This window comes from Equus quagga, chromosome 10 (assembly GCF_021613505.1).
Source record: "Equus quagga isolate Etosha38 chromosome 10, UCLA_HA_Equagga_1.0, whole genome shotgun sequence".
Classification (NCBI taxonomy): Eukaryota; Metazoa; Chordata; class Mammalia; order Perissodactyla; family Equidae; genus Equus; species Equus quagga.
Window position 1 is genome coordinate 1,996,274 of NC_060276.1, and position 17,921 is coordinate 2,014,194.

The 17,921-nt window shown below is 53.5% G+C and overlaps 1 protein-coding gene across 3 annotated transcripts in view; it reads left to right on the forward strand.

The window, feature by feature from the left end:
* Positions 1-9,905: 9,905 nt before the first annotated feature.
* CCNQ (cyclin Q) overlaps positions 9,906-17,921 on the forward strand; it is an 11,567-nt gene continuing 3,551 nt past the window's right edge. The window contains exons 1-4 of one of the 3 annotated variants that reach the window (XM_046674043.1): positions 9,906-10,143; positions 12,618-12,801; positions 14,316-14,448; positions 16,480-16,707. In XM_046674043.1, the coding sequence (XP_046529999.1) occupies positions 10,026-10,143; positions 12,618-12,801; positions 14,316-14,448; positions 16,480-16,707 (663 nt within the window). In that variant the 5' untranslated portion in view covers positions 9,906-10,025. Of the gene's footprint in view, positions 10,144-10,176; positions 11,081-12,617; positions 12,802-14,315; positions 14,449-16,479; positions 16,708-17,921 lie in introns of those variants that run through there. The other 2 variants (XM_046674044.1, XM_046674045.1) reach the window with 2 other exon arrangements.

Consider the following 17,921-nt stretch of genomic DNA (forward strand, 5'->3'; position numbering starts at 1 on the left):
AAGATTAGCCCTAAGCTAACATCTGCTGCCAATCCTCTTCTTTTTGATAAGGAAGACTGGCCCTGAGCTAATATCCGTGACCATCTTCCTCCACTTTACATGTGAGACGCCTGCCACAGCATGGCTTGCCAAGTGGTGCCATGTCCGCACCTGGGATCAGAGCTGGCGAACCCTGGGCCGCCGAAGTGGAACATGCGCACTTAACTGCTGCGCCACCAGGCCGGCCTCAGAAGATCTATGTTTTGTTAAAATAATTTCATATGTTCAAATAGGACTGAAGGCTCTCTATTAAGGTATTTAACTGTTTTAATGCTCTGCTTGCTCTTGACTGTTTCTGTGATCACTTTGTTTGAATTGATAACCAAGCACTGGTTCACAGTGACAAGATTAGCAGACACTTGATCTTGTTTGACCAAGTGTTTTAAGACATTTTGATATTTTTGACAAGCTCCCCAAAATTCATATCCTAAGTGGAGTCTTTTTTGGCTTTCTTCTTTGAGACTTTTCAGAGGGCCCCTGGGACTTCTCAAAGAAATGTGTTCTTTCTTCCTATAAAGGAGAGATACTAATTAGGCTTGTTTGGTATGTGGAATTGCATGGGAAGCACTGTCAAGTAAATGATGACAAACCTTCTTAGGTTATATTGTGTAGGTAAATATTATTCACTATTATAACCTTGCTACCTTGCTTCCAACATCACAAGAACAAAAGAACACGACTGCACCCTATTATTAATTGGTTTACTTAAACTGTAAGCAAGGATGTTACAAAGCTGGATGTGCTGTCCAGCCTCGAGAATGTCTGCTACTTTCTGTGAACTCTGCTGACCCACTAAGAGGTTTCCTTCTGTAGGCTCAAGAACTCACCAAGGAAGAAAAGAAATAAAGGTGGTAACAAAAGGGGGAAACCAATACTTTTGGAAACTTTCTCCCAGTGGCTCATATAGCCTCTACCTGTTGTGCTACATGCCCAAAGTATAATCCAGAGAAGCCACTTCATGAGTCACGAGGCCACTTTCCCTTCCTAAGGGACCCTTTGAGGTATGGCAATTGGACTTTGGCCAAACTCTACCATCTCAAGGGTATAAATATATCTTGCAGTACTCTATGTGTTCTCACACTGGGTTGAGGCTGCTCCTCGCAGAAGAGCGATGGCTTTAGACACATTAGTATTGGAGAGCATAATTGCTGTTTGGGGAATTCCTACTGCTTTACACAGTGACCGCGAAACTCATTTCACTGGACAAATAATTAAATCTATTTGTAATGTTTGGCCAATAATGCAGCATTTCCACTGGGCTTACCACCCCCAATCCTCAGGATTGGTAGAAAGAACTAACGACATAATCAAAACTCAATTGGCAAAGCTTTCAGAAGCATTTACTCTCACAGCCAAAAGTTCTTCAGTTAGTGCTCCTTAATCTCAGATCTACACCCTTTGGTAAACATTGGCTGTCTCCTTCCAAGATAATAACTGGACAGCCTATGCAATTAGACAAAGAAATGTATGAACCAACTTTGCTTAAAGGAAATATCTTAATTACTGTCAGGGTCTCATTGAGACACTTAAAAAAAGAGAGAGAGAGAGAGGTTGGTAGCTGAGTTTTTTCGTAAAGAGCTCCCAGACCTTAAGGATCATGGACTATAACCTGGAGAATTGATTTATTGGAAGAGGCATCAAATAAAAGACTCTTTGCAGCCCTGTTGGAAGGGACCATACCAGGTACTTTTAACCGATTCATGCACTGCAGAATCAAAAGGCTCATGGATTCACATTTCTCATTTACAAAAGGCTTCTCCACCTGAGTGGATTTCAGTTCCTATTTCTGATACCCGACTGCAACTGACCAATGCAAATATCTCCAAACCAGGAGGAGAAGCAGACGGCATCTGCTGTAGGCGGCTGCCCCAAGCCTCCAGACCAGGTCTGTATCCCGAACCTTGTATCTCCTTATTTAACCTTTGTTATGCTTAAACTGTATCCCTATTTTATAATTGTTCCATTTAAGGTTTTAAAATACTTTTTTTTAAAGATTTTATTTTTTTCCTTTTTTCTCCCCAAAGCCCCCAGTACATAGTTGTATATTCTGCGTTATGGGTCCCTCTAGTTGTGGCATGTGGGACACCGCCTCAGCGTGGTTTTGATGAGCAGTGCCATGTCCGCGCCCAGGATTCGAACCAACGAAACACTGGGCCGCCTGCAGCAGAGCGCGCGAACTTAACCACTCGGCCACGGGGCCAGCCCCTCAAGATACCTTTTTTTTAAAGATTTTATTTTTCCTTTTTCTCCCCAAAGCCCCCTGGTACACAGTTGCATATTTTTAGTTGTGGGTCCTTCTGGTTGCGGCATGTGGGACGCTGTCTCAGCATGGCTTGATGAGCGGTGCCACGTCCATGCCCAGGATCCGAACCGACGAAACCCTGGCTACCTAAGTGGAGCACGCAAACTTAACCATCCGGCCACAGGGCCGGCCCCTCAAAATACTTTTGATGCAGATCAAGGCTGCCCCAGGGAGAGAAGCCCAAGGCGTCCTGCCCTACATACTGATCTATCTCATCCTCCAGGAAGCATAGGACGTCCTGACCTGATTCAACCTGACTCATGTCCAAAGTTATAGAACCACCTGATAACCAGACCCCACCTGCCCTGATACCATTTTAACGACTTTTTTACATGATCTTTCCTTTATCTTGTAAAGAAATAACTCACATACCTATGCCTTATGAATTTAGCCCTACCCTCAACCTGTTGCAGCTCTTCGCTGCCCATGGGTCCTGTCCCCATGCTACTCCATGCTATTCTCTGAATAAAGGAGCACTACTACCAGAACTTGAGAGTCCAAGAAATCTTTCTTTCAACTCCTTGGCTCACAGAGCCCGCATCACTATCATACTTGATGAAAGTGACTGATTTGGAACAGACTGGTCTTGAAGGCCAGGCATTTATTGGGCGGCTCCTAATGGAACTCAGTGGTTATGTGGAACAAATCTCTGGCCTTGGCTACTGCCTGGATGGCTAAAACACTGCACCCTGAGCTTCCCTTGGATGCAGGGGTGGATTCAGACTGAGCTAATACCTGTTGCTAATCTCCCTCTTTTTAAGGTCAGATGGACTCATTCAGTGTTCCACTGGTATGGCCACTGAGCAGCTAGCTATGTTTGTTCCTTCTTTGAGGCTAGAAGATGTCATATCACATACAGAAGCCCTTAACAGTAGTCAAACAGGAATAGACTGAAATGTCTTTAATGAGAAAGGCTGTCCTTCAATAGAATGGCCTTAGATATTCTTACGGCATCCCAAGGTGGTACGTATATATCATTCAAACTGAGTGCTGTGTTTTTATACCTGAGGAATCTTCCAATGTGTCATCTTTTCTAAAGCACGTGAAAAAAGCAGGCGAATGCCTTAAGCGATCCTATACCTCGTCTTGATTTGATTAGTTGGCTCCCTTCCGAGATTGGCTTCCATTTGTGACCTGGATTAAAATTCCTATTTCTATTACTCCTTAGAATTCTTGTATTATTTATAATATTCAAACTAATTACTGTTTTCCCAGTGTTGTAAGACTGGAATGCGAGCTAGAGTAATGGTTGCTCAGCAACTTGAGATGGGTGATTGATCTTACAACCCTGGAAGAATCCCCTTTTCTTATTAAGGCTCAGACTAAGAATTCACCTTTAAGCTAATATTTAGAGTATTGGATTACCTGTTCTATAATTGTTATAAACAACATAACCATAGGAAGTCATGTAAAAGCACATGTGCAATGTTTGTGTGGTAATCTAAAAGTAACTGACAAATTACATAACCTATAAAACACTTCCCCTGTTAATATATACGTCTATCCACTGTATCTTACTATTTCCCCCCAACGTGTATAACTGGGCAAATCAATGAAACAAAAGCCTAGCGCCGAGGGACATGATGGACCCAGGGCAGGCAGCAATCACCCTGGCACAGAGGGACAATATTTTGATCAGCAATGCTTCCTATTGAAAGATTATTGACCAAAAGGGGAATATTGAGGTATAGGGGGTAACTATTCGAGTACAAAACTGATTCAGCTTGAACTAAAAAGCCTGACTTACGGCCTATCAAACATACGTTGTAGGTCTGCTTAACCATGAAGTAAAGAATGCACTCTCTTAAGATAAGAATGCAGGGGCCGGCCCGGTGGCCCAGCAGTTAAGTGCACACATTCTGCTTTGGCGGCCCGGGGTTCGCTGGTTCTTATCCCGGGTGCGGACGTGGCACTGCTTGGCAAGCTGTGCTGTGGCAGGCATCCCACATATAAAGTAGAGGAAGATGGGCACAGATGTTAGCTCAGGGCCAGTCTTCCTCAGAAAAAAGAGGAGGATTGGCAGCAGTTAGCTCAGGGCTAATCTTCCTCAAAAAAAAAAAAAAGATAAGAATGCAGACTTCCCCTCCTACCCCTTATTGGTAATGCCCTATTGGTAACGGCCGGATTGGTCCCTTCTCTGACCTCATGGTCATGTTGACCTGCTAACTTGCAACTGAATACCTCTTTGAAATTTCAATGGAAATGTATCCTGGGTGTGTTTAATGTATGTTCTTTGTTCTAAGAAGATATAAGACCGTACCGAAACCCATGCTTCTCCGGAACGCCTTCTAAGGTCTTTCTGGGTTATAATCTTCACTCTGGCTCAGCATAAACTCACCTCAATTTTGATTTATGGGTTGGTTATGGATTATTGGTGTCGACAACTTTCTGTTTTCTGCCATTCAGAGTCCCTTGGCCTTTCTGTGGCACAGCATCGCCACTCTCACTGCAGCTGTCCTACTGCTGACATCCCTGTGGCTTCTCAGCTTCTGCTCCATGGGTCCATGAGTTTCCTTGTCCACACAAGAGCCTTTGCTGTTCAAAGAACTCCCTGGCTCAATAAACGTCTCGTGGTCCTCTGCCAGCACTGCTCTGCCCTCCAACTTTCCATGCTGACAAGTCTTCCGGTTCTTCTTCAAGAAACCCCTTCTCTCAATGAGAGGGTTTTGTCCTTGATGGCACAATTGTCCATGGTAATCTTTAAAATAACAGCTTTAGTGAGATATAATTCGTATACCATAAAATTCATCCACTTAAACTGTACAATTCAATGATTTTTAATATATTCACAGAGTTGTGCAACCATCACCACAATCTAACTCCAGAACAATTTCACCATCCCCTAAAGAAGCCCTATCCCCATTAGCAGTCACTGTCATTGCTCCCCCAGCCCCCATCCTCTGGTACCCTCTCATCTGCATTCGTAGCAGCTGTTCGTGCATATCTATTGATGGGGTGGGTTTTCTGACCCTCATGCCAACTCTCAGCGCTTCTCCTGAGGTCCAACTTGGTCACACACAGGATCTCGTGGGTGCTCACAGTTCGCACCATTTTTCTCTCTATTAAACCTGTTTTTACTCAAAACTCTGAGAAAAGATATAATCCCAGGCAGTAGATTCACCAAGAAATGTAATCCCACCAGTGTCACCACTTGTAAGGACAGTTCCACCTCCTTTAATAAAACTGAACACTGACCTGCCAGGTAAACAGAGCTGCGTTCTGGCAGCTGGTACGGTTCTTGTGGGCTCAGAGAGGGAAGCACTCTGATCAGACTTCGGCTTTACAAAGGTCGCTCTGTCTTGAAGCGTGAGGGGTTGGGGAGGAGGGCAAGGCTACTGAAGGGAGACCCTGTCTGCTTTGTCCCAGCACCAGGCCTGAGCCTGGCTCGCATGGGCACTCAGTCAAAGTGGAAGGGAGGAGGGGAGCCAAGAGAGTGGGGGGCCTGGAATCCACAAGGGGAAAGTGTCGGGGGGCAGGAGGGAGTGTGTTGTGGTCACTCTACCGAAACAGGGTGGACCCCCACCCAAAATTCGGTTTGGCTATGGAGACTGATGGCACCACACCAACCAAGAGCTTATGAAAAGTTTCCCGAGGCTTTCTGGGGAGAGCAGGGCAGGCACCCAAGCTGGTTGGAAAATGGCTTGAGAGGGCCTGGAAAGGCGACTGGCAGGGCTCTTCGTCATGGCTGCACCTGGGGCCAGGGTGAGGGTTCCTGTGTGTGGTTCCAAGTCCCCTCTGGTGCCCAAGGAGGGAGCACCCAGGCTTTCTCATCAGCTTGCCCAGAAGTGGGGCATGAGGGGACAGGCAGGATGAGGCTTCAAAGCTGTCAGTGTCAGACATCCAAGTGCGGAGCCAGACCCTTTCTTACAGAGCAGTCAGCTGCACTGAGCACTGATGAGAGGAGGCAGTGCTGAGGTGGCACACAATCTTCACGGGGCCTATGGGCTAAATGTGTCCCTCCTGAACTCATATGGTGAGATCTGAAAGCCCAAGGTGATGGTATTGGGAGATGTTTGGGTCACGAGGCCCGCATGAATGGGGTCAGTGCCCTGATCAAGGAGGCCTGAGAGCTCCCTCCCCTCCCCACCACGTGACGACACAGCGAGAAGGTGACTGTCCGCGACCCAGAAGAGGCTCCTCACCGGAACCCAACCCTGCTGGCACCCTGATCTTGGACTTCCGGCCTCCAGAACTGTGAAGAAATAAATTTCTGTTGTTGATAAGCCACCCGGTCTGTGGTTTTCAGTTACAGCAACCCCAACAGACTAAGGCAAGGACTGGGGTGGGGAAGGGCAGTCTCGTGCAGCAGGGGCTGGATGCAGGGGGCTAAGGGCAGAGCAGATGGGAGGCCAGGGAGTCCGGGGACACAAGTGGCTTCAGAGACGTGGAGTTGAGAAAAGTGGGCTGGGCGGGCAGAGGGCAGGGGGCTGGGGAGGGGGACCAGGAGGGAGGATGGTGAGAGGGAGGAAGCTCGAGCAGCTGCCCGTGCTGGCCCAGAAGGTGCTGGGGGAGAGGGGAGAGGTGGGGAAGAAGAGGGGACAGTGGAGCGAGGTTCTCAGGTAGCAAGAAGGTGCCGAGAACAAATGGCAGGACTGACTCGGAGGAGGCTGCTCTTGGACTGCCTGCAGCTCAGGTGAAGGCCACAGGGGAGGAGCAGGCAGGGCGGGCGCTCTGGAAATCGCCCCCTGCCTTTGAAGACCACCAGGGCTTTCCCACTGCCCCGCCCGGGCACAGCCTTTTCTCTGCCCCTGGAATGCGTCTCCCCCTTCTCTGCCTTGTCTTTTGAGCTTCAGCCTGAGCCCCTCACTCGCTCACTCACTCACTAGATGACAGCGCCGTTGTGAGGAAGAGTCTGTGGGTCCCACGGCACAGAGGCGCGCAGTAAGGATTAGACAAGGAAGTGTTGGCAAATATCCTAGAATCCTCTTCTGATACGATTGTCCGCCCCAACTTAACCGCTGCACCTGGAGATGATCCCCAGGGGAGGTCAGGGGAGAGGGGGCGAGAGGGGGGATGCCACATTTGGGAGTGGTGACAGGTGGCAGGGAAGGGAGGGCCCCTGTGGTAGGTGTGGCTTGCCAGTGGGAGAGGAAGTACCACCTAGAGGTATGCTGGCTCCAATTGGTGGTGAGTGAATTATTCATTTACCAACCACTGCGCCCAGGCTGCCTGCCAGGAGGGTGCCCTGTGACCCAGGGCTTTAAAAATTAATGTGTTCATTGAGTCATTCCCTTGACTCACATTCACAGGCACCTATTACTTGCTGAGCCCAGACTTTTCCCACCACAAAAGGCCCAGGGGAGAAGGAGGAGTTCAAGCTTCGCTGTTTAACTGGCAAAAGAGTGGTGAGGGAGGTGACAGGCAGGCCATGGGCCAGGGCCAGAGGGAAGAGTGATATAATTTGGGTGTGTGCATGTGTGTGCACGTCTACACCCCTGTGTATGTGGGGGGAGTACCTGATGTGCATGTGTGTGCATCTGTTTGTGTGTGAGTGCATGGGGCTGTGTGTAGTGTGCACGGATGTGGGAAGCTTGGAGGCAGTGGTCCCATCCCCCAAGACCCACAGCCTCTTTAGGCGGGTGCTCCAGGCTCTCTGGGTTTCAGCCTTGGGCCAGGGAGAGGGTGGCGCTGCTCTGGCCTGGGGACAGACAGCACTGAGAGTGCTCAAGGCTTGACAGAGGCAGCAGCACAGGGGGCTGGAGGTCCTGAGCCCCTCCACACACGCACACATGTACGCTTGCACAAAGGTACTCAGCCCAGAGGGCCTGTGCCTTGCCTCAGACAGAAGGAGCTGGCGAGAAGGATGTAGGGCAGGAATTCCTTCACTAGGTGGAGCATGTGCAAAGACCCTGAGCTGGGAGACCACACCTTTAGGGAGTTACCCGAGGCCCTTACCACGAGTGGCAGAATGGTGAGACTCCGGGCTGGCCAGTCGACAGGGTGACTCCACAAAGGCCTTGGGCTTTATTCTGAGGTGAAGGGGCCCTGGAGAGGGTTAGGCAGGGCGGGCCCGTTCAGCCTTGCATTTTAGGAAGCTCACTCTGGTGGCTTGTGTTGTGGGCTGAACGGTGGCCCCCAAAAGATACCCATGTTCTCACCCCAGGAACCCATGAATTCGACTTTATTTGGCAAAAGGGTCTTTGCAGGTGTGATGAAGTTGAAGATCTCAAGTTGAGATCATCCTGGATGGCACAGGTGGGTCCTAAACGCAATGACAAGTGTCTTCTAAGAGACAGAAGAGGAGAGATATAGACATAGGGGAGAAAGCCATGTGAAGCTGGGGGCAGAGACCGGAGTAATGCGGTCACAAGCCAACGCATGCCCGGGGCCACCAGAAGCTGGAAGATGCAAAGAGGGATCCTCCCCTAGGGCCTCCAGAGGGAGCATCACCCTGTTGACTCTTTGATTTCAGACTTCTGGCACCCGGCACTGTAGGAGGATGAATTCCTGTTGTTTCAAGCCACCCCATTTGCGGTCATTTGTTACAGCAGCCCGGGGAAACTAACCCAGCTGGTGTGGAGAGAAGACAGGAGCCTTGAGGAAGGAGATCAAGGCTGTCCCGGGTGGCGGTGGGGTGGGGGGGGGGGGGGGGGGTGGAAACATCAGGATCGTCCCTGGGGTCCAGTCACCAGGGTCCAGTCACTCCGGCAGAAGGGCTTGGGAGCAGTGGCTTTTTCCTCCCAAAGTTCCCAGCCCTCTCACATCCCAGCAACTGTTATCAGAACTGTCCCTCCCTAGCTTGTTTCTACATCCCTAACGCTTGATGCACAATTTCCCGCTTGTGGAAGACTTAAACAAAATGTGGGATGGCAGTGTGAACAGGATATTCAACAACCTTCATTCAGCAAACACTTATTAAGCTCCTACTGTGTACCAGCCTGGAAAGGCGAGCAGAAACCAGATTCCCAAGGGACGCAGGGCCGCTGGAAAACCCAGAGACCAATACCCTTCATGCCCTCATTCTGTGCACAGCGTTTCCTTCGGGGCGCTCGGGCAGACCTGGATTCGGGTTTTATGAATTCTGACACGGAATCACACGCCTTCTGTCGGGAGCCGAGACGCCTCAGCTTGAGCTTTCGTACGCGCCCCTCGCCCAGGGCTTGGCAGACGCCGCCAACTGCCCCCGTCCTAAACTACGCTGGGCCACCAGTCTGGAGCGACACCTCGCTGGGACCGCAGGGACTTGCAGCTCAAGCGCACCTCCGTGCCCTCGCGCCCCAGCCCCAGTCCCGAGACCTCGCTGAACCCTCGCGGAGTGGCCCGGCCGGTTGCGCCCAGGGTGCTGCGCGTGACCTCCGGGGTGGGCGGAATGGCCCCGGGGCCGGAGCGCGAGGTTCCCTCGGGCGGGGCGGCGGGCGGCGTCCCGGGAGGAGGCCGGAGGCGTCCAGGGGCGGGGCGGGCCACGCAAACCGCCCGGCAACGTCGGCCTCTGCGTCTGCGCCTGCGCATTGGGCCGGGCCCACCCCGTGCGCGCAGCCGCGCGCTCACCCGAGGGAGGGAGGGGGAGGAGGGGGAGGGGAGGGGAGGGGAGGGGAGGGGAGGGGACGGGCGGGCCGGCCGGGGGGCGGGGGCCGGCGGGGCGGGGCGGGGCTGCCGCACCCGCCGCGAGGACCCCCGGAGCCGGCAGCGGCGCTCTGGGGGCGCTGCTCCTTCGGGAGGGCGGCCGGGCCGCGGAGCCGGCCCCATGGAGGCCGTTGGCCCGCAGAGCTGTGCAGGAGGGGACGTGGCGCGGGGCGCCGAGGGGCGGCCGGCCCCCGAGGCGAGGGTGCACTTCCGAGTGACGAGGTTCATCATGGAGGCAGGTAACCCCGGCCGGGGAGAGGCGGGCCCCGCGCGGGCTGGACCGGCTGGCCGGGGCCGCCGAGCCGCGCTTTCCCCGACCCCGCCGTGGGAGGGCCGGGCCTCCGGGACGGCGACCCGCTCCCCGAAGAAGGCCCCACAGGACGCGGCGCGGGCGCGGCTGGGCGGAGGGAGAGGCCGCCGGCTCGAGCGGGGGCCCGGAGGGAGGCCCGGCCTCGCCGCCGCGCCCTGCGTCCCGGGCCGTGGGCTGCGGGCCGCCGCGGTCACTGCCACGGCGGGGCTGGCGCGCAGGCCCTGGCAGAGGGCTGCCGAGGCCGCGGCCCCGCTGGCAGGCGGCCACCCCTGTCTCCCAGCCTGCGGGGACACTGCGTGGCGTTCGGGCTCACGGAACCTCTCGGAGCCCGCCGTTGGTGAGGCTCGTGACCAGTCGTGCTGGGGAGGTCCCGTCGCCCCGAGCCCCGGGGCGGCTCGCGTTCGGAGGCCCGCCACGCTGTGCGCACTGGGGTCGGGCGCCCGGCTCTCCGGCTAGGCGAGGCAGCCTAGCGGATCCCGGTAGAAACATTGTTTCTCTGTCAATAGTATCTGGCTCGGCCGGCAGCCGCTTATTTCCGATCTTTGTTACTTTGTTACTCCGAGGCAGAGGGGTTTGGGTGAGTCTGCTTTCAAGTCAAGGTGGGCCGCGTCTGCGGAAATAGTGCAGGACCGTTAATCCCAGTGATTTGTACATTTAATTTCCAAGAAGAGTTGTGAAGTGTAGAAGGAAGGATGGCAGTGTCCCCTCGTATGCTGCCACCCATCTGCTCGGAGGGTCCGCGTAAACCAGGGAAGCTAGTCGTCCTCTGAGGGAGGCTTTGCTGTGTAAAACGAGACCTGGAGGGCCACGTGCAGCTCTACGACCTTATCTGACATCTCTGAAAATGCGGTCCGTGCAGGAACTGTGTATGTAACTGAAGTTTAAACCTTGAAACGCTAAAAGGTCTTTAGGTATCACTTTTAAAAGACTTGTTTACAAAGTGTATTGCATATACCCTCGCCTTCTGCGCCAAGCTAAATACTAGTCCTCTCAGGATCTTCCCATCCTAATCCCTGGGATCTGTGGCTCTTACCTCATGTAGCAAAAGAGATTAAGTATCTTAATATGGGGGAACTCTCCTCGATGATCTGGTGGGCCCCATGTAGTCACACCATCCTAAGAGAGAGGCCGGAGGAGTGACAGGCAGAGGAGAAGTCTGGGTGGTGAGGGAAGCAGAGGTGGAAGCTGCTGCACCACTGGCTTTAAGATGGAGGGAGGGGCCACGAGCCAAAGACTGCAGGCATCTCTAGAAGCAGGAAAAGGCAAGGGAACAGGTGCTCCCCTGGAGCCTCCAGAAGAACCAGCCCTGCTGACACCTTGAGCCTAGGCTCCTAAGACTCATTTTGGACTTCTGACCACCAGGATTGTAAGAGAAAATAAAGGTGTGTTGTTTGAAGCCACTGAGTTTACGAAAGTCTGTTCGAGCAGCCCTAGGGAACTAATGTACCTTCTTAGGTGGCGGATGTTGAGTGGAATCCTAAAGATTGTTGGTTGCTTGTTCTCCACCTTCTTCTTTCAGCCTATTGCAGGTCATGTAAACTTCGCTTGCTAACCTGGCCACTGTGAATCTGTTTTGGTTCTGTGACCCGATGCAGTGCTTTCCTTAGCTGCTGTCTGGGGCTGGGGGCGGAGGATGGGCTTTAACTCCCAAATCACACCACCGAGCTCTGGTTCTTTGAGTTCTGTCCCCTTTTCAGCATGGCAGGCTTCCTCCCTGGTGCCTGGCTGTGGCCATGGGCTCTACTTTTCTCCTGCTCTGCCCTGGGTTGCCTTTGGCGGTCACCATGCTAGCTTTTCCTGCTTTTTCTAATCTACGGACTAGGAAATCATTGCTGAGCATAATCTTGACCTGTAGCATCAGGACTGTGGTGTCTGATGCTCAGAGGCCTTTGTTCCCTCTTGTCATCTTGGGAGGATTTTGGTTAGGTGAGCTGCAGGGGCAGGGGCAACCTCTAGTTAAATGTTTGCTAAGGCAGAAACAGACACACAGCAGTGTGTGGTCCTTTCCCAGATGTTGTGCAGAAGCCGATACGCCCAGTGCTAACTGAGCAGTAGTCTGAGCCTTCCCTCTCCTAGTATGGTCTGCACATCTGTAGCTAGAGCACGACCTGGGGCCTTGGTAGAAGTGTGGACTCTGCAGAGCCACTGAAGGAGGTGCTGCCTTTGAGCCCCCCCCCCCGCCAGGGGCTGGTTAGTCCTTTAGAGTCTGAGAAGCCTGCCTCTAAACCCCTCCGTAGAGGACCCAGTGAAAGACCCACTGCCACTGCCAGCCAGGCTCCAAACTCTCGGTCCTGTCTGAGCAGGGATGCGCACCCTTGGGGCCCAGCACAGCGGCTCCCCTCACCCTTTCACAGTGGGGGAGCACTGGGTTTAAGTCCTCTCCTGCCTGCTTTCTCTCGGTAGGTGTCAAGCTCGGGATGCAGTCCATTCCCATCGCCACTGCTTGTACCATTTATCATAAGTTCTTCTGCGAGATCAACCTGGATGCCTATGACCCCTACTTGGTTGCCATGTCTTCCCTTTACTTGGCCGGCAAAGTGGAGGAGCAGCATCTGCGTACTCGTGACATCATCAACGTGTCCAACAGGTAACAGCTTCTGGGCGTCTACCCCGATGGGAGGGCAGAGAAGGGTCCCACTGGGCCTGCCCTCCAGACTCTAGTAGTCAAGCTCGGAAGGAAGCACCTGAGTGGCCTTGAACCAGGCCGGAAGCACTAGCAGCAAAGGCGAGAACGAGCCTGGTGGCAGAAGCCCAGGGGCGTCTGTGGGAGAGAAGCTTGGGCCAGAGGGAGTGTGGAGGGGGGTGGGTAAGAGAGGGTCACTGGGGTGGGTGGGAGCACAGCTGGAGCAGAGGGGGCTTGGAAAGGTGTATCAAAGAAGATTCATCTGGAATCTTGGACAGGACAGATGGAATCAGTTGGGTTCTGTGGGCCCTGCAGGTCAGCCTGCCATGCAGGAGAGGGTGTAGAGCCAGCTGGGCAATCGTCTTATTTAAATGCTGTGAGAAACTGAGTCAGAGTTGGTAAGGAGTGTCTCTCACCCCGGTGTGTGCACAGTTGTCTGTGTGCAGCAGCCCTGGGCCCAAGCAGCCATGTTCCTGATGGGGAAGGACATGGAGGCTCAGCCAGCCAGGCAGTCTGTGCCAGGCCTAGGAGAAAGTTCCTGACTAACGGCACGTCATAGCCTTTTAAGGAGCTCTAATCATTAGGAAAGAAAACTATTTTGGCTTCTTCTCTTTTAATCAACAGATAACGGATGAAGCACTCCCCACCCCCTAAGCGTGACAGGTCCATGGTGTACAGTGAAAGACTAAGAGAAAAACAGAAGAGAGGCCTAAGGGTGGGCAGCTGGGGTCCCCCCGTAATTGCTGGGTCTCCAGCAGGAAGGCTGCAGAAGGGGAGATTGTGTGGATCAGTAATGAGATGTGGGCACCCGGCTGGGGTTCTGTGGGGAAACTGGAAGACGAGTAAGGAGCTAGGAAGGCTGAGTCATCGGCAGAGGATTTTGATCACTTGAGTGTGAATCCTGTTCTCGTACATCTTGATGATCTTGGGTGGGTGGGAAGGTTGTGGATATATCTGGTGTAAATAAGGACAGAAAGATTTGGAACGAAGGAAAGACAATCTGCGAAACGTGAAGCTGAAATACATTTACTCTTTTGGATACATCATCCCCACGATATGTTTAGATCCCCTCCTTGAGCCCAGAGTGAGTGCCCTGGGCATTGCCACCCCAGGTGATGAAGACTGTCCTGCTGCCAGGCTGACTGTAACGGGAAGCATGACCAACCCGGCGTGCCAGAACTTCTGGTTCTCCTGGAGCAATTGCGGAGAGCCCATCTTTACACTGGACATCTTGCTGAGTGATATGGGGCAGCCCAGTGGGGCTAGAACTAGAAGCTGGCATCTTTCTTCTGTTGGTTTTGGTTTTTATCCTGAACACTATACGTGTGGACAAAGAGGGACTTACACAGAGGGAGAAGGGCCCGATGTTAGTCTGTGGCCAGAGGACACTGGGGTTTGTATCTGGGCATCGTGGGACTTACGGGACTCTTCCTCAGGGCCCCTCTCTGGTCGCCTTAAGCATGGTCGTTTCTCCGCAGGTGCCTTCACCCAGGCAGCGAGCCCTTGGAGCTGGACTCCCACTTTTGGGCGCTCCGGGACAGCATCGTGCAGTGTGAGCTCCTCGTGCTGAGAGTTCTGCGTTTCCAAGTCTCGTTCCAGCACCCACACAAGGTGCGTGCTGGGGAATTGACAACTGTGTCTTCAGGCACAAGCCTCTGTTTTTCATCCTGAAAGTGCACCCCTCTAACCCCCATGAGCACATGGGCTCCTGACTGCTCCTGGTGCGGGGCTTGGGCGCCCTCTCCTGGCCTGCTGCGGGCTTCCCTCAGGCAGTTCTGATTTCAGCATCTGCCTTTTCGGCTCGCCTGGCTGTGGCCACAAGCTGGAGTCTGGGCGACCCTCTGAAGCAGTTCCTGTGACTGGTATAGTCTGTGTGCTCAGTGAGCCGCAGGGGAACAGGGCTGGTTTCCTGACCTTCCCGAGTCCCTGTCACCAAGAGTTGGTGCTCTGCCTTGGAGCTCGCATGCAGCTCCACTGTGCTTAGAAACCCCGCACAAAGCCAAGTTGCTCGAGTTCAGTAGCACACTTTAACTGCTAGGAACATAAGGGCCCAACAGAAGAACTGTTTCCAGCAGCAGCAAAGGGACACGTGAAACCCTTGGATGTCATCCTTTGGGGGCCCCAGGCCCCTGTGCAGGCAGCCTGGAAGGGTGGCCTGCAGAGAGAGCGGGGGGGAGGGTGTGTGTGTGTGTGTGTGTGTGTCACATCCGGCTCTGTGCCAAGATTTTGTTTGTTTTTCACTGAAATTTTCATTGAGGTGATTGTCGACTTACAAGCAGTCAGAGGAAATAACAGAGACCACATTTGATATGGAGCCTTTGCCCAGTCTCCCCAAATGGAAACATTCTGTAAAACTTGAATACAATGGAACAGGCAGGGTGTTGGCATGGATGCAGTCCCCCTGGTTCGGGTGGTTACTTGGTTGTGTGCTGTGCCTGGGAGGTGCTATGCAGTTGTATCACGTGTGTATCTTTTTGTATCCACCACCACAGTGAAGATACAGAATAACTCCCTCACCTCAGCGGTCCTTCATGTTGCCTGTTTTATAGTCTAACTCCCATCCTTCTAAACGCCTTCCTAAATCCCTGAAACCCCTGGTGGAGATTTCGAAACCCTTGTGTTTTCGGTCGGCAAGATGGTTGACAAACACCCAAGGGGAAGGCAGGAGTCGCCCTGGCTCTGCCGGGGGCAGTCACGGCACTGAGTCTGGGGAGGAACAGTGCTCAGCTGGCCTCGGGGACTGTTGGGCTGGAGAGCGGAGCTCCTCATGGCCAGGAGTCCGGCAGCTCTCCCTTTGCTCTGGGTTAGGATGGGCTGGAAAGCAGCCAAAGAACCGTTGCCTCCTCCAGGCTGGAGTCCCAGGTCCATGTGTTCGGGCCACTCGTGTGGGCTCAGCAGTGTGTTCAGTAGAGTGTGAGTTTTGGGCAAAGCAGCTGCCTTCCCGGAGCGGGAGCTGGCAGACGGCTGAGCTGGAAGGTCGTGAAGAGTTGTCAGCCGAGGACGGCACTGCTGGGGAACGCAGTCCCCGGTCTCTAGTCCTGAAGGCAGGCGTCCTGTGACCACTGGCCCCAGCCTTGGGCTGGGTGCAAGGGCACACTGTTCTGTTCTGCAGATAAGGCTGCTGTTTCTGGAGCTTTTCTTTGAGTCGGGCAAGGGGATGAGCAGAATGATTTCCGATGGTGGCCAGAGCAGGGCCACGTGATGGAAAAGGATTGAGGTGGGGGTGGCCATCCAGAGTGGCCCAGGCAGGTTTCAGGAGCTGGGCCTGGAGGATGAGAGTGGGTGGGCACGTGGGGACTGGAGTGGGCATGAGATGATTTCAGGTGGAGGCAGCAGTACGTGCCATGGCCCTGAGGTGGAGCGCGCCTGGTGCCTTCAAACACAGCGGGAGGGTGAGGTGAGGGCGAGGCAGGGCTTGGAGGCCAGTGGAAGGCACTGGGGCTTTTTCCTAAGTGACACAGGGAGCTGTTGGAGCGTGTGGACAGGGAAGTGACTCGATCCCATCTGTGTTTTGTACACATTGAGACAGCTGAGGGGAGAGTGGCTGGCGGGTGGAGGGGCCACCGTGCCTCGCAGTGAGGAGGCAGGCAACCGGGGGCCTGAGCCCCGAAGGCCAACTGGCTGACTGGCATGTCTTTGCAGTACCTGCTCCACTACCTGATTTCCCTCAAGAACTGGCTGAATCGTTACAGCTGGCAGCGGACCCCCGTCTCCGTCACTGCCTGGGCCCTGCTGCGGGACAGCTACCACGGGGGGCTGTGCCTCCGGTTCCGGGCTCAGCACATAGCCGTGGCAGTGCTCCACCTGGCCCTGCAGGCCTATGGGGTCGAGGTGCCCGCCGAGGCTGAGGCCGAGAAGCCATGGTGGCAGGTGAGGTGACTGCTCAGTGCACTGGCGTGTGTCCCCCTTTCCATTGCCTAAGGACTTTCGGAAGTTCCTGTACCTGGTGTTCGTGTTTCTTTGTGGTAATTATCCACAAAGAAAGATGTGGGCTACTTGGGGATGGAGAAGCTTGCAGATGCCCTGTCACAATAGTCTAAGGCAGAACTTGTTCCGCTTGGCATTGTGGACACTGTGGCCGGATCAGTGTCTGTGCCGGGCCATCCTGGGCACTGTGGGATGCTGAGCAGCATTGCTGGCCTCCACCCATCAGATGCCAGGAGCACCCTCTCCACCAGTGATGACAGCCAAAATGTCTCCACACATTGCCAAATGTCCTGGGGTGGGGTCGCCTCCAGTTGAGAACCACTGAGCTCAGCCAAGCACTTTTATTGGCTTGAGTGTGAGCTTGTTGCAGATCAGAGGTTAATAAACCTGGCTTCACATCAGAACAAGTACAGTCTTGCATCATGACGTGTCGGTCAGCGACAGGCTGCTTACACGACGGTGGTCCCATGAGATTAGCACCATGTAGCCTAGGTGTGTAGTGGGCTGTACCATCTAGGTTTGTGTAAATGCACTCTGTGATGTTCACACAATGACAAAATCGCCTAACGATGCATTTCTCAGAACGTGTCCCCGTCGTTAAGTGACGCAGGACTGTGTAACGGGTGCTCTAAAAACATGGAGGCCGATGGACAGGTAGACAGGTGATAGCTATAGATAGATGCTGGATAGATCGGTAGGGGGTGGATGGGGGGATGGACGGATAGATGGGTGGGTAGAGAGATGAGACTGATGAGTGATTGATGGATTCCCCGGCCTCCTCCAGACCTACTGAATCCAAAGCGTAGTTTGTAGAGAGCCAGTTGAGATCTGTCTGTCGGAAGGGCGTTGCTCAAGGACTTCTGCAGTCCTGTCCGATTTTCCCTGAGCAGTCCCCCTGCTTCTCAAAATAATGGAATTTAGGGATCATTTTCTGTTTTTCCTTTCCCATGCTTGGAGTTTGCTCTTCCTTTCTCATAACACCTTATTGTCTGGCCTTGTCCTAGAATGAGCTTCTACGTAAGCTGACTTTGAGATTACTGAAGGTTTCTCCTTTTTGTGCCCCACCCCTCTCCTCAAACCCACAGTGGCCAGAAATCTAAAATGTGTCACCTGTTTCCTGAACTGAGGGTGCCCCCTTGGTGCCTTTCTGGGCCCAC